Genomic DNA, 15,000 nt, shown 5'->3' on the forward strand with positions numbered 1-15,000 from the left:
GGAGTGCCAGTAACTGTAGGCAATATTTTAATGTACTATCTTCCTTCTGTTGCAGCTTTGATGCCCTCCACCCCACCAGACACAGCAGCTCAACAACTCACTGGCAATATTTTGTTGAATAACAAGAACAGTTGGGCATAGATACAGCATTTTGAACTGTGTCATGATTTATTATCTATTGATAGTCAATTCACAGACCTTGCATGCTTACCTGTGTATAGTCTGTTGTATGTTCTCAGTTGTTGCCCTCAGTTCCAACTATACTTGAAACTTGAAACTGAACTATAAGGCTGGACATTGACTACTGAGCACTACACTATTTCCAGCACAAGACATCAGCAAATTACTCTTAATGCCTCCATAATAATAAGCTGGCTAATTAGCTACAGTAATAACATTGCTAGGTGATAATGTTAGCAATATCTAGCTAAGTACTGTAAACTTCTCTTTGAAAAGTCTATCTGACCCAGTGACTAACACTAATGTTTGCACACTGATTGTACTTTGCACAGCTTGTCGCACTATTGTTCTGCTGTAGTGCGACTACCATCACTTATACTTATCACTTTATTACTTATTATTGTGACTTTGTACCTTGTTGAAGAACCAAAGCGAAATATTTTTATTCTTGTGTACTGTAAAATAAATTCTGATTCTGATTGAAGACTTTTTTGTATCATTAAAAGACTAACAATAACAGTTACAACAACCATAAATAATAATAAGCTGGGTAATTAGCTTAGGTAATACCTTGCTAGGTAATAATGTTATAGCTGTATAACTATAGCTGTCTGACCCAGTGACCAATACTGACAGCTGATAGCTGTCAATCTAGAGGGGGAGTGGTTGGGGGTGGGGTTGACCAGCTATTGTTACCGCCCATTACCTGCCTGTGTGAAGGTGTGAAAAAGTCCCAAATCTTTGAAGGGCTTTTTCTCAGGATTTAGTTTTCAGGGTTAACAAGTTTCAAATACTCATCCATGTCGTCTTACATTTTCCCCCGATGTCTATGTATGACACATCATTTGAAAGCTTACAATCTGTAGTTTAAGCATATGTAAAAAACAGAAAAATGACTTTGCCCCCTCCATGATCATTCCACCAGATCGCGTCACATTTGGTCCGCATGTCGGCAACCAATCAAAATGTTCTGACTTTTCTTTTGAAACACGGAACTACGTTTCAACGTCGTTGAGAATCACAACACACACAAACTCGCTAGTCAAGCCAAAATACTGCAACGGAATGGATTGGGTGAGTAATCCCCACAGCTACCTAGTTAACTAGAACACTACTTTACATTGTTAGCAGGCTCACAAAACAAGCTGTGTTAGTTGACTAGCGGTCCAGTATGATATGTTCACAAAGAACGTATTGTTTGGTCTACAGAAATTATCCCCCAAAACTGATTAATTTGGAGACTGCTGTACCACAGTGTTAGAGCAGTCAGCCATTACGGCTCTCAGCCTGCCTGACTGTACTGTACCACAGTGTTACAGGAGTCGGCCATTACGGCTCAGCTTGCCTCAGTAACAGTGGCTCCTGTGATCTCCATGAAAGCGAGGGCCTGCGGACGCCTGCCTTCCTCACTGACCCATTTAGATCCAGGATCTCACATGCTGGCAGGAAACGCAGCAGGAAAACACCAATGTCACACACTCTCACACACACACTCACACACACACACACACACGCACGCACACACACACGCACGCAGACATACACATACGCACACGCACGCACACACACGCACACACACACACACACACACACACACATACACGCACACACCACACACACACATGGCTCACGCTCCAGATCGATGCTTCAGTAGGACTCTAGTTATTCAACTCTCAGTGGGCCACCAAATAGACAGTCTTACCCAGAGAGGAGAAACACTCCTAGTAACGCAACATTGTTGACCCTGATGAGGCACTGCATACTTCCCATATACATGTACATGTCATTCAGCTTGTACCTATTTATTGCTGCTATTAGTAAAACAATAATAAAAATAATAAAAAACTGAAATAAAAAAACATGTTCTTCACTAATGAAGTGCTGCATTCTCAAAAGCTAAACAATAAGTTGTGGTTTGTTGCTGCTACTGCATTTGTATAATTGTTGTTTTATTGTTATCTATATTGTTGCAATACGCAAAACATCTATCGACTGTATCCCAATCGAAGCCCACTGTAAAAGGAGCTTGGAAAGACTGTGTTTGATCTTATATTGAGATGACTGTGAAATGTCTTTGGCCCGACCCCCCCCCCCTATGGAAGAGTGAGAGTGGTACGCTCCACCTCCACCCCTGTGGAGGAGACGCTGTGGGAGGCTCTCTCCACTGTCCACAGGGGGGCCACTGCTCTAAACTCTCCATTACTGCCTGTGACACTGCTCAAGACAACAAACACTGCGTGGACGGAGTCAGACCACACACACATACACACGCAGACACACACACACACACACACACACACACACACTCCAGGTGGGCTCTCTGGGAACAATTTTCAACAACATCTTGAAATGACACGGCATTTCTTCAGACATAGCAGTTCCGTGCACCAGTGGAGGCTGGTGGAGGCAGAAATCGGAGGACTTGCGCACCAGTCTGAGAAGGTGCAGTTAGTTCTAGAATTCTCCGGTGGAATTCCTTGCTTTTATTTCGTCACATTTAAGATATTAGTTTAGTTTAGTTTTCATGGTACATGGTATGCTTTGCTAAATCAAACATCAGTCATCATCATTTCAACTGACAAGCTAGCCACTTTGTTAGCAATGCATGTACATTTTGAAAGACAAACTTTGGCATCTTTGTTAAAATGTCAGCTAGATGAACACCCTCTTTGAAATGTATTGGCTGGCACTTCATAATCCAGTAAGACAATGACCCAAAACATACTGCCATAGCAACTAGGGAGTTTTGCAGGGCCAAGTGGAATGATCTTGACTGGCCAAGTCAGTCTTCAGATGTCGATCCAATTGAGCACATATTTAATTTCTTGATGATAACATTTTAGGCAAAAAGAGAAATGTAAAAATTCTAAATAAAAATCAGAACATTAAATCGACTGTCTGCTCCCTTTCACCAGCAACAGTCACAAATACTAAACATGAGTTCTTGATTTGGACATTACATTGAGATTGAGATTGAGATAACGTTTATTGCCACTATGCGTTACACATATAGGAATTTGCTTCGTCACCACAGCAAGTGCGTTTATACTTTTTTCACATATCAAAAAACAGGACAACACAACAACAACACAGGACAGACAACAGTGCATTGGATAGTGCAGTATAAAGTAAAGTGCAGTGCAGAGTTTTTTTTTTACAGAGTCCAGTTCAGTCCTGGGCAGACTTGGGGGCGGGGGGGGGGGGGGGGAAGCCAGAGTCATTTAACAGCCTGGCGGCTGAGGGGTAGAAGCTGAGCCTGTGGCGGGCCTTAAGTGCCTTAGGCAGCCGCAACCTTCTTCCAGAGGGAAGCAGGGTGAGGAGGCCGTGGCCGGGGTGGAAGGGGTCAGCCATGATCTTCCTTGCCCTCCTCAGAGCCCTGGTGTCATGCAGGGAGTTGAGGGAGGGCAAGGGACAGCCGATCACCCTCTCTGCTGAACGTCGCACCCGCTGCAACTTGGCCTTGTCCTTGGTCGTTGCAGCAGGGAACCAGGTGATGATGGAGTGGGTGAGGATGGATTCTATGATGGCCGTGTAGAACTGGACCATCATGGACCTCGGCAGCCTGAGTTTCCTCAGCTGCCGGAGGAAGAACATCCTCTTCTGGGCCTTCTTTGTGAGGACCTCGGTGTTCTGCTCCCACTTTAGGTCCCGGGAGATGGTCATGCCTAGAAAGCGGCATGACTCCACGGAGGCCACCGGGGTACCTCCCAGCGTGATGGGAGGGGGCAGGGCTGCTTTCCTTCGGAAGTCCACCACCATCTCCACTGTTTTTAGAGCATTTAGCTCCAGATTGTTTAAGCTGCACCATCTCTGCAGCCCCTCGATCTCACCCCTGTAGGCAGATTCGTCCCCCCCGGAGATGAGGCCCACCAGGGTGGTGTCGTCTGCAAACTTCAGGAGCTTGACCGAGGGGTGGCGGGAGACACAGCTGTTGGTGTAGAGGGAGAATAGTGCTGGAGACAGGACGCAGCCCTGCGGGGAGCCCGTGCTGGTGGTCCTGGAGCTGGAAATGCTCTTCCCCAGCTTCACCCGCTGAGACCTGTCAGTCAGGAAGTCCGTGATCCACCTGCAGGTGGAGACCGGCACCTGCAGCAGGGATAGCTGGTGCTCCAGGATGTGTGGGAGGATCGTGTTGAAGGCCGAGCTGAAGTCCACGAACAGGATCCTGGCGTAGTTGCCTGCAGTGTCTAGGTGTTCTAGTACGTAGTGCAGAGCCATGTTCACGGCGTCTTCCGTGGATCTATTGGCTCTGTACGCGAACTGCAGGGGGTCCAGCACAGGATCCGTGATGAGCTTCAGGTAGGCCAGGACAAGGCGCTCCAGGACCTTCATGACGACGGAGGTCAGAGCGACGGGTCTGTAGTCGTTGAGGCCTGTGACCTTGGCCTTCTTGGGGACGGGGATGATGGTTGATGCCTTGAAGCACGCTGGGACGTGACACAGCTCCAGCGAGGCGTTGAAGATGTTGGTGAACACCGGGGCCAGCTGGTCGGCGCAGTGCTTCAAGACAGAGGGAGAGACGGAATCCGGACCAGCTGCCTTCCGGGGATTCTGCCTCTTAAACAGTCTGTTTACCTCTCGCACTGTGACAGAGAGAGGGGGTGGGGAAGGGGGGGTGGGGGTGGGCGGGGCGGGTGAGGAGGGGGGAGGGAGGGGGGGGGGAGGGGGGAGGGTGGGGGTAGCAGGAGGGACATTGGCCCCCCTGGGGGACGGGGGTGGTGGTTGTAGCCGGGGGGTGTGGAGGGAGAGGGCGGGGGTGGGCGGGAACCTCTCTTTCTCAAACCTACAATAGAACTCGTTCAGCTCGTTAGCGAGGGGGAGGTTGTCGGACATCAGCGGGGACCTGGGTTTGTAGTTGGTGATGGTCTTTAGGCCTTTCCAGACGGAGGCGGAATCCCCCTCAGAGAGCTGTTTCTGCAGCTTCTCCGAAAAGCGATGCTTCGCCTCCTTCACCGCTTTGGCGAACCTGTACTTGGCCTGCTTGACCCGGTCCACGACCCCACTGCGCCTAGCCACCTCCTTCTCTGACCTCAGACGCCTGAGTTGGGATGAAAACCAGGGCTTGTCGTTGTTGAAGGACTTCCTGGAGCGGAGGGGGACACACACCTCCTCGCCAAGGCTGATAAATGATGTAACAGTGTCTGTGTATACATCCAGATTGTTACCAGCCTCTGGCCCCGCCCACTCCACCAAGTCCTGGTCACAGCCTGCACTCTCCAACCAGGCGCAGAGTCGCTCACATGCCTCACTGGACCACACCCTGAATCGCCGTACAACAGGTTTAGACAGTTTTAACCTCTGCCTGTAGCGAGGGATCAGGTGTATGAGGATGTGGTCACTGTAGCCCAGTGCAGCACGGGGGACAGAATGGTAGGCTTGACGAGCTGTACAGTAGCAATGGTCCAGAGTGTTCACCCCCCTGGTGGGACACGTGACTTGCTGCCTGTATTTGGGGAGCGCCCGGCTAAGATTAGCCTGGTTAAAATCCCCCAAAACAACAACAAAACTGTCCGGGTAATTACGTTCCACACTCATCAATTGCTCTGCCAGTGTGTCTAAAGCTGCGGTGACGTCCGCATCAGGTGGAATGTAGACACACGCGAGAATGAATGAGCTGAACTCACGGGGTGAATAAAAAGGACGGCAGAGGATGAATAGCGATTCTATAGCCGTGGAACAGTGTTTGTGGAGCACTGTCACCTCGGAACTCCAGCGCACGTTAACAAAGAACATTAACCCCCCACCCCTAGACTTGCTCACCGCCTCGAAGTCTCTGTCAGCCCGGAACGCGGAGAATCCCTCTAGCTCCACCGCCTCGTCGGGGACAGATGGAGATAGGTGCGTCTCCGTGAACGCGAAGACAGCCGAGGAGTGGAAGTCGCTGTTCCTTGCAACGAGACACCGGAGTTCATCCATTTTATTGTAGAGGGAGTTCACGTTACTCAGGAATATGCCCGGGAGTGGTGGTCGCGTTCCTCTCCGCCGAAGTCGAACCAAACAGCCAGCTCTCCGACCTCGCTGCCTTCTGATCCACCTCACGGTTCTGGCGAAAAACGCGGTCCCCCTCACAAGCATATCCAAAATGTCCGTGGAACGGGTGAGTAGTTTGGGGAAGATGTCCGGTGGGGTTAAACCCCTCATGTGCTGTAGAACGTCGCTTGTGTACGACGTTAGGCAGGACACAGAGACACAAAACAGACAGAACACAACGAGCTGTAGCAACATAGCAGCCATGGTCGGCGCCATCTTTGATTACATGAATCTGTCCCAATTCTTTTGGTGCACTGAAATGAGGGGACTATGTGTTCCTAAATGGTGAAACCAATATTTACACAAATACCATTAAATAAAAGCTGAAATCTATCATGTAACCCCATAGTAATTTTTAAATTTCGAATCCAAGTTTAAATCCCCGCAAAAAACAATGCTTCATTACGTACACAGGACACTAGTAATATGGGCATAATGTGTAGAATGAATGACTGTAAGTCGCTTTTGATAAAGGCATACCTGCTAAATACCACATGTACCGTAAATGCATGGAATGGAATGGTATCAAATGAAGGGTTTGAACGATATCAAATACACATTTACATTTTTGGCATTTAGCAGACGCCTTTATCCAAAGCGACTTACAACAAATTAATTTGTCTAAGTAAGTAAATCATCTATCCATCAGTCATAGCAAGACAAACTAATCTGGCCCGAGCATAGATTTGTTTTTCTTGATGATGACTGGTGGATAGATGATTCACTTACTTAGACAAATGTATTTGTTGTAAGTTACTTTGGCTAAAGGTGTAAACATGAGCCCATCTTCCCATTTCTGCCTCCACCAGCCTCCACCAGCCTTCACCAGCCTCCACCAGCCTCCACCAGCCTCCACCAGCCTCCACCAGCCTCCACCAGCCTCCACCAGCCTCCACCAGCCTTCACCAGCCTCCACCAGCCTTCACCAGCCTCCACCAGCCTCCACCAGCCTCCACCAGCCTCCACCAGCCTCCACCAGCCTCCACCAGCCTTCACCAGCCTCCACCAGCCTTCACCAGCCTCCACCAGCCTTCACCAGCCTTCACCAGCCTCCACCAGCCTTCACCAGCCTCCACCAGCCTCCACCAGCCTTCACCAGCCTCCACCAGCCTCCACCAGCCTTCACCAGCCTCCACCAGCCTCCACCAGCCTCCACCAGCCTCCACTGCAGTGTACAATATACAACCATACACTGTATATAGTAATCAACCATGCACGTCTCTCTCTCTTTCTCTCTCTCTCTCTCTCTCTCTCCCCTACCTCCGCCCTTCCTCCCTTCCTCCCCTCTATCTCACTCTCTGTGATGAAGCAGTGTGTGTGTGTGTGTCTGTGTGTGTGTGTTTACATGGTCCAGACCAATGGAGATAAAGCCAATAGCGCCGGTGGCTGCAGCATGGTAAAGTCAGGTGTGTGCTCTCTTGATCGAGAACCTTGTGCTCCTCCTTCCTTTCCACACGGGTCCTCTAGTGTCCTCCAGTGTCCCTGAGCACACCCCCCCCCACACCACCACCCCATTAACCCCCATATCTCTCTGAGTGTCCCATATATCCCCAGGATATATCCCCGGTGCCAACCACTCACCCCTAGCCCCCCCTCCTCCCCCTCTCCCGCTCCACCCAGCCTTCCTCCCCCTCTCCCCCTCCACTCACCCCTCCTCCCCCACCTCCCCTCGGCCAGCCTGCCAGCTTCCCCGCGGAGGAGGCAGTCTGCCTGGGTCACATTCCCCCTGGTCTGGAGCGGAAGGGGGGGTGGGGGGGAGGGAGGGAGGGAGGAGATAGAGGACAGAGGGAGTGAGGGAGCAGGGACAGAATGAAGCGAGAGAGTCGGCGGGAGGGAAAACAGGGTTTCTGCAGGTTTCAGCAAGTTCAATTTAAGACTTTTTAAGACCTTTTTAATGCCACTTTAAATGGAATTTAAGACCGAAAAAATATATATATGCGATGGTTAGGGGATTCCACTGTACTACAATACAAGCATAGCATGTCAATCAATGAGACTCATTCAAGTTTACTTGTTTTGTTTATTGAACATAAAAGCTCTGGTTCAATAACTTAATTAAATTAAAAGTGCAATTAGTTGGTCGGAAACATCTAACAAAAAAACCCCATCTACTTAACACACTCACGGCATGAGCCTCAATTCTGTGGCCTTACTCTCCAGTTCTGCCTCTATTTTTTTCAAATCACACATTTTTTCTTTGTATCTCTTCCTGAGGACGTTAGACTTTGTGATGAGCTGAGCCATCAAGGTGCCGGACTTCCCCTCAGCTTGCTCAGCAAACTTGTCTGCATCCTTCTCCAGAGAATCAGATACCACTAGAAGAGTTTGCTTCTTCCTTTTCAGCTCGATGATGTGCTCTTCTGCTGCTTTTCTTTTCTGCCCTTGTGCAGCGCTTTGCCTCTTCCTCTTCTCCAGGTCTAGGTGTTCTCTGTACTTTGACCTTGCTGATCCCACCGAAGTTAGCAGCTCCTTGGTGAGAGGGACATTGGCAACCCCCCCACAAACTGCAACATAGTCACAGACCAGTCTCTGGGCAATGACAGTGTCCTCCTGAATGTTAACGGTCTCCACCTCCTTGTTAATGGAGAAGCCTCTCTCGACTGTCGCCTGCCCATGGGATAGGAGAAGAAGCTTCTGACAGAAACCCCAGAGCTCAGGGTAGGGTTGGCTGAGGTAGCCATGCAGGAACACGTCAAGCCTGGTTTCCATGGGCCGGAAGGACAGGAAGTGCTCGTTTTTAGCCTCAACAGACAGGAAGTTCCCAAACTGTTGGATAATCACATCACCTATAACAAAACAGATGAAAGGAAATATGTGAAATATTATTTACATGATTAATCCTGATTAGCAGACAGGCTTATGTCCAATTGTCCATTGGCTAATAATCAGGGACAACATTTCCAGCTTTTCTATTAACTATTCATACCAGCAGAGACACCTCCAGACAACTGCTTGTCTTGCAGTAACTTCTGCACTAGACTTTTCATTCTTCCCTGGCATCCGTCTGGGTTGGCGTACATGACTGTGGGGTCCAGACATGCCATCTGTCTCACGATGGGGTACTTCAGGGGGCTCCTGTCCTGGACTTTCTTTAGGATATTTGACATACCCGTCATGCAGTCCTTCCTAAACTCTAGGGCAGTGAGCTCCCCTACGGTCCCCTTTCTCTGGAGGTCCTGACAGATGGGTAATGTGTTTTAAATACAACTGAATGGCCTAACACAGTATTCTCTCCTGCCTGTATATGGACCATCATTTGATATAAAGTTAAGTAATACATCTAAATTACCTTGAGGGCTGCCTCAGCACCCAGGCCTATGTCGGCTTCCTTCGGGTTGACCCAGCTCTTCTGATCAGCGACATCCAGCCTGACCAGCTGCAGTGGAGTGATGTCATTGAGATGCTCCCTCTTGACGAAACGCCTCAGCACACTCTGAAAGGGTAACAAGAAAATGCATGATGATTGTAAAGCAAGTACCTTTGATAACCACATTAACCATGAAATGCATTTCTATATAGTTATTTAAAATAATATCATATCACATATGCAATATATCAATAACAGTATGATAAGTAACCTTTACTTAGCCAAAACATAATCTTTCAGTAATTTTATGTATTGACTAAGGACGAGTTTAATTAATCAAGCCACCCAGTAGCATCTGCCATTTCTCCCTGCTCACACACACATTCAGCATGCCCACACACACTCAACTTGTTTTGCTTTTGTTGTTGATTGTTCATTATTAATTTGATTACCTTGGACAAGTCAGCCAAATCTTTGCCAAGGAATGGCATGACTGGTGTGTCAGTCTGGTACTTTGTGAGAAAGGGAGTGAAGGTCCTTGAGATGGCCATGAAGAACTGTAGCTTGGGCAAGATGAGCGGATCTCCCTGGGCTGCTTCGATGGTGTCAAATGACGCTGTCCCAGGGTTTGGCAACTTTTTTGTCTTCACTGCATCCACATACTTCACCAGTGATGGCCATACCTTTAATTCCACCATGTGTATGTATTATTTTATCATGCATGTCTATTTTATCATACATTGTGCAGCACCTTGTAACTTTGTTTAGAAAGGTGCTATATAAATCAAGATTTTAATTACCTCTATAGCCCTCTCCACAACTGGCAGGTTCTCAATCCACCGATGGCCACAGAATGGTAATGGGAAGACTGAGGATTTGGTGAGGGCAATGAAGTCATCCCTCCTCGCTGGTGTATTGTGGAAAACAAAGTGCATTGCTCTCAACACCTTGGTGGGAGAGAGGAGAATGCTGAATTAGCCATCATCTCTCATGGGGAATGACACAAAGTGTGTAAGGGAGCAATACTGCAGGTCCTTCCTCACTGCCCTATCAGACTGCTCAACCAGCAGCGCTCCCCAGTAGACCACACACACACAGACACATACCAGAACTAAACTGACAGAATGACTGAACTGTACACATAATGTGTGCAGACACTTTTGATTGCATAAACCCTTAGAAAAATAACTTAGGAGTTAATAGTATGAAACATCTGTAAATTCATGCTCTCTTTAAATCCTGTCAAGTGTCCACTTGCTGTAATATTCCAATTTGCCTTGTGGGACAAATGAAAGATTACTTCTCATAGTTATAATCATCTTACCTTCTCCAGTTGCCACATGGAGAATCCACACTTGAATGCGTTGTGTAGGGTATGGAGCCCACAGCTACCCACAACAACCAGCTGGGCACCACCATACTGCTCAGCATGCTCTTGCTGTAGAAGCTCCAGAAACTTCCAGTTAACATTGGGTCCATCCATGGAGATGGACACCATGTTCCTCAGGTTCAGTCTCTCCACACACTCCTGAGAATGACATGAATATGATGAGAATAATAACAATAATAATAAATGATGATGATAATGATGATTATAATAACAATAATAATAGCATGATTGCCAATGGTTCAATGTACTTTAACATTCTGTCTGCACACATCCTCAGTTAACAAACTATAACTCATCCATCTACTCCCTCTCCCTACGCCCTTAGATACTCTCTCTCCCCACCATCCCCCCGCCCGCTCCCGCGTCCCCTCTCCCTCTCTGTGGCTCTCTATAACGTGGAAATGACTAGACTACACCGCATCATTCCCTATGGTACGCCTACTATTATACTGAATCTACATGACATTGCCAGTATCTGCCAAAATTAATGTAAAGCTAATACTTTGTCATTGACAAAATGCACTTACCTTGAAGTGTTGCAGTAAATCTTGAGCTTTAGCGTGTCCCATGAACTGCGAGCCCAGGTAACGCGACTCCACTTGATCGCCGACCCAATACCGCACGTGCACGTCGAGTTGCTTGTTTTTTGTGGCATGATTCAAACTCTCGTCAAACATTAGAACAAAAACTGACTCGTTCACATTCGCGATCAGCTCGTTTCTGACGTAAGGAGCTAATCCGAAACGTATTATGTATGACGCCTTGTCCTTTCCACAAGCAAATGTAGTGGCGATTTGGGAGTCGGGAAACATAATCCGAAAGATATCTCCAATCCCCTCGTTGGAGGAGTAGGACTGGTGCTTTACCACTGTATTGAGAACCCACACAATCTCCGATTTCAGTGTAGGTGTTCCACCAAACGTTGCTCTGAGATCGCTAGCAGTGCTGCTAGCAGCGGCAGCCGTTGTCTGGGGCGCTGAGCCCGGGGCAGACACGCAGAACTGGGAGATTCCTGGCGTCTGCTGTTGGCCTTTAGCAGCCGTTTTATGCCTCTCGCTTTTTAGGTGGCTCTCAACCGCCTTAATGCCCATGGTGCCGAGTTTGAATGTTTTCCTACACACAGTGCATCTTGCTTCTTCTGGGTAGCCGGTGGACTTAAGCCAATCGCAAAATCTTCTGTCGTCAAGCCACCTCTCGTTGAACTTGCACTTCCCCATCTCGCAGACTGGCTAATGCTAGGTAGCAAGCACTGCAGCTGACTATAAAGGAACGCAAGGGGGAGGAGTCTGCGCGCTACTCAATGAAATTAAACGTTTGCTCAATAGAAAAATGCCGCGAGAAAAAGTAAAATTAAATAGTCCTGCCCCGACAATTTTAAGACGTTTGGGTAAAGTATTTAAGACCAGTTTAAGACATTTGTAATGAATTTAAGACATTTTAAGGCATTAATTTTATATACATGAATTTAAGACTTTTTAAGACTTTTTAAGGATCCGCGGAAACCCTGGGAAAAGACGACAGAGGGAGTGGAGGAGGAGGAGGAGGAGGAGGGGAGGGGAGGGGACGGAGGAGAGAGAGAGAGAGGGTGGAGGGAGGATGGGAGGAAGGGGGTAGGCAGAGGTAGAGAGGCAATGTGAGGTGAGATGGATTATGTCATCCCCCATGTCCCTGGACGGAGCGGCGGAACATAAATAAAACACGGAGGTCCCGCCGAGCGCGCTCAGAACACGTCACACGGGCGGGGCTTCGCGGGGCTTCTCCAATCAGGAGAGAGATGCTGCAACGTACAGCAACCAACATCAATGTTGCATCGCACAAAGTTCCAGTGGAGAGTTGTTGAGAGAGTGGAGTTGTTGTTGATGTTGTTGTATGTGTGTGCAGGTGTGTGTGTGTGCGGGCGTGCGTGTATGTTTGTGTGTGTGTATGTGTGTGGGTGTGGGTGTATGTGTGTATGTGTGTGTGTGTGTGTGTGTGTGTGTGTGTGTGTGTATGTGTGTGTGTGTGTGGGGGTGGGTGTGTGTGTGGGTGCGTGCATGTTCCACACAGTGCCACGATGACTAATTCAATGTGCAGACGGTGGTGCAGCGCAGCACGACTCGTCTGTCTGACGGGGCAGGACATCTTTCGCAGGCTCGTCAATATTACATCGACTCCAACAAGTCCAAACTCTCACTGCAGAGTTTTAAGTTGGTTGAATAAGTCAGGAGCTATGTTGAACAGGCCCAGGGGCCTTTAGGATGCAGGGGGTGGAGGTTGGAGGGGGGGGGGGGGGGGGGTTGTATGGTTCTGTATGAGAGGGAGAGAGAGAGGAGGAGGATGAGGAGGAGGAGGAGGATGGGACATGTTTTATTGTATTATTGATGGAGCCGAGCTGCGTTGAAGAGCAGAGAGAGAGAGTGAGGGGGGGGGGGGGGGGGCGGCGGGGGGTGGGGGGGGCCGTCCATTAAGACTGTGGCTGCTGATGCCGGTGGTGCTGACACTTAGCCTCTATTTCTGTAGGCCTGTGTCTCCCTGTGGGGGGAGGGAAGGGGGAGGGAGAAGAGGGGAGGGAGAAGAGGGGAGGAGATGGAGATGGAGAGGAGAAGAGAGGGGAAGGATGGAAGGCCTCTCTAGTTCTGGAAGCATGTGTCTCCCTGTGGGGGGAGGGAAAGGGGGAAGGGAGGGGATGGAGGGAGGGAAGAGTCATGGCCCTGGCCCTTATGTCTCTAAAGCTGACTGACCCGGCAGACATCATCCAGTGTGGATCCTGGGATGGGAGTACATGCTGGAGGAACATGCCCTGGGCTATTCCTCTCTCTCCTCCTCTCTCTCCTCTCCTCACCCCCTCATCTTTCCTCTTGCCCTTCATCTCTGCTCTCTCCTCTCATTTGTCCTCTCCCTCCTCCTCTCCCCTCTCCTCTCCGACCCTCCTCTCCTCTCCTCTCTTCTCTTCTCCTCTCCTCTCCTCTCCCCCCTCCTCTCCTCTCCTCTCCTATCCCCTCTCCCCTCCTCTCCTCTCCTCTCCTCCCCCCCACCCCCTCCCCTCCCCTCTCACCCCTTCTCCGTGGGTAGTGGTGGTCTTGCGGACGGTGAGTTGGACTGGTGATCGGAAGGTCCTGAGTTCCACTCTCACCAGGGAAAACCACCACCAGTGTGCCCTTGAGTTGGGGGGAGGGGGGGCGTGGGGGACCTATAATTTCAACTGCGGGTGAATCATGGATGAATCCTGCCAGTTTGAATCCGACTCCACATCCCCTTTTCTCTGAGAGACGCTACCGCCGGATCCGACACTACCGGTGACAGACGCTGCAAATTCAGAGGCGGCAGAAGCCGAGGGAAAAAAACTGATCGCCGCTGCGCCTGCCTCTGCGCCTGCCTCTGCGCCTGCCTCTGCGCCTGCCTCTGCGCCTGCCTCTGCGCCTGCCTCTGCACCTGCCTCTGCGCCTGCCTCTGCTTCTGGCTTTCCACCCTCCCGAAAAAACATTCCTTCTCTCCGGCATATCAAAGCACGGAGACGGTAAAGCCTTTACCCGGAGTTAAAGCGGGGAAGGCAGCGACAAGGGCTAGCCAATTATCTCTGTGGTACCGTACGGCCTTCTGACAGGGAAACATCTCTGTCCCAAACTTCTGTGTCTTCTTTTCCCCTGAAGGTTTGGCTTGGTTTGGTGGGACAGGAGGGAGAGCACGCCCAGCCATGAGTGCTTTAGACAGAGGCAGTGAAGGGAGGGGGGCCAGGCACGGGGGGGGTGCAGGGAGGGAGGCTGGCACGCACGCCAACATGTGTGGGCGCATGTCCATGCACCAAGACACGTACATGGAGACACACATACATACACACAGAGACACGCACACACACACAGAGACATGCACACAGAGACATAGCGACACACATACACACACACACAGAGACACGCACGCACACAGAGACACACACACACAGAGACACACATACACACAGAGACATGCACGTGCGCACGTACAGACACAGAGACACACATACACACAGAGACAAGCACGCACACAGAGACACACATACACCCAGAGACTAGGGGTGTAACGGATCACGGATAATCCGTGATCCGTTCGGATCGCCCTCCACGGTTCGGAACGCATG

At 49.6% G+C, this 15,000-nt stretch overlaps 1 protein-coding gene across 1 annotated transcript; it reads right to left on the reverse strand.

The window, feature by feature from the left end:
• Positions 1 to 8,112: 8,112 nt before the first annotated feature.
• Positions 8,113 to 12,117, reverse strand: LOC308161083 (uncharacterized protein). Its single transcript, XM_080535030.1, has 6 exons — positions 10,842 to 12,117; positions 10,318 to 10,464; positions 9,970 to 10,200; positions 9,500 to 9,643; positions 9,137 to 9,386; positions 8,113 to 8,996 (listed from the first exon to the last, which is right to left on the reverse strand). Exons 1-6 carry the CDS (start codon positions 11,013 to 11,015, stop codon positions 8,332 to 8,334), a joined length of 1,611 nt encoding a protein of 536 aa, XP_080391156.1. The 5' UTR covers positions 11,016 to 12,117; the 3' UTR covers positions 8,113 to 8,331.
• Between the last annotated feature and the right edge of the window lie 2,883 nt (positions 12,118 to 15,000).

The sequence above is a fragment of the Nansenia antarctica genome (assembly GCF_963989245.1).
Source record: "Nansenia antarctica genome assembly, chromosome: 6".
NCBI classification, from domain to species: Eukaryota; Metazoa; Chordata; class Actinopteri; order Argentiniformes; family Microstomatidae; genus Nansenia; species Nansenia antarctica.

What these genes read in the sequence shown, in the direction of transcription:
- LOC308161083 (XM_080535030.1), bottom strand. Translation starts at nt 11,015, where the DNA reads ATGGTGTCCATCTCCATGGATGGACCCAATGTTAACTGGAAGTTTCTG. An exon ending in CCATGTGGCAACTGGAGAAG is followed by an intron (nt 10,465 to 10,841) that starts GTAAGATGATTA and finishes TCTCCCACCAAG; the next exon opens with GTGTTGAGAGCAATGCACTT. An exon ending in GTGCTGAGGCAGCCCTCAAG is followed by an intron (nt 9,387 to 9,499) that starts GTAATTTAGATG and finishes CCCATCTGTCAG; the next exon opens with GACCTCCAGAGAAAGGGGAC.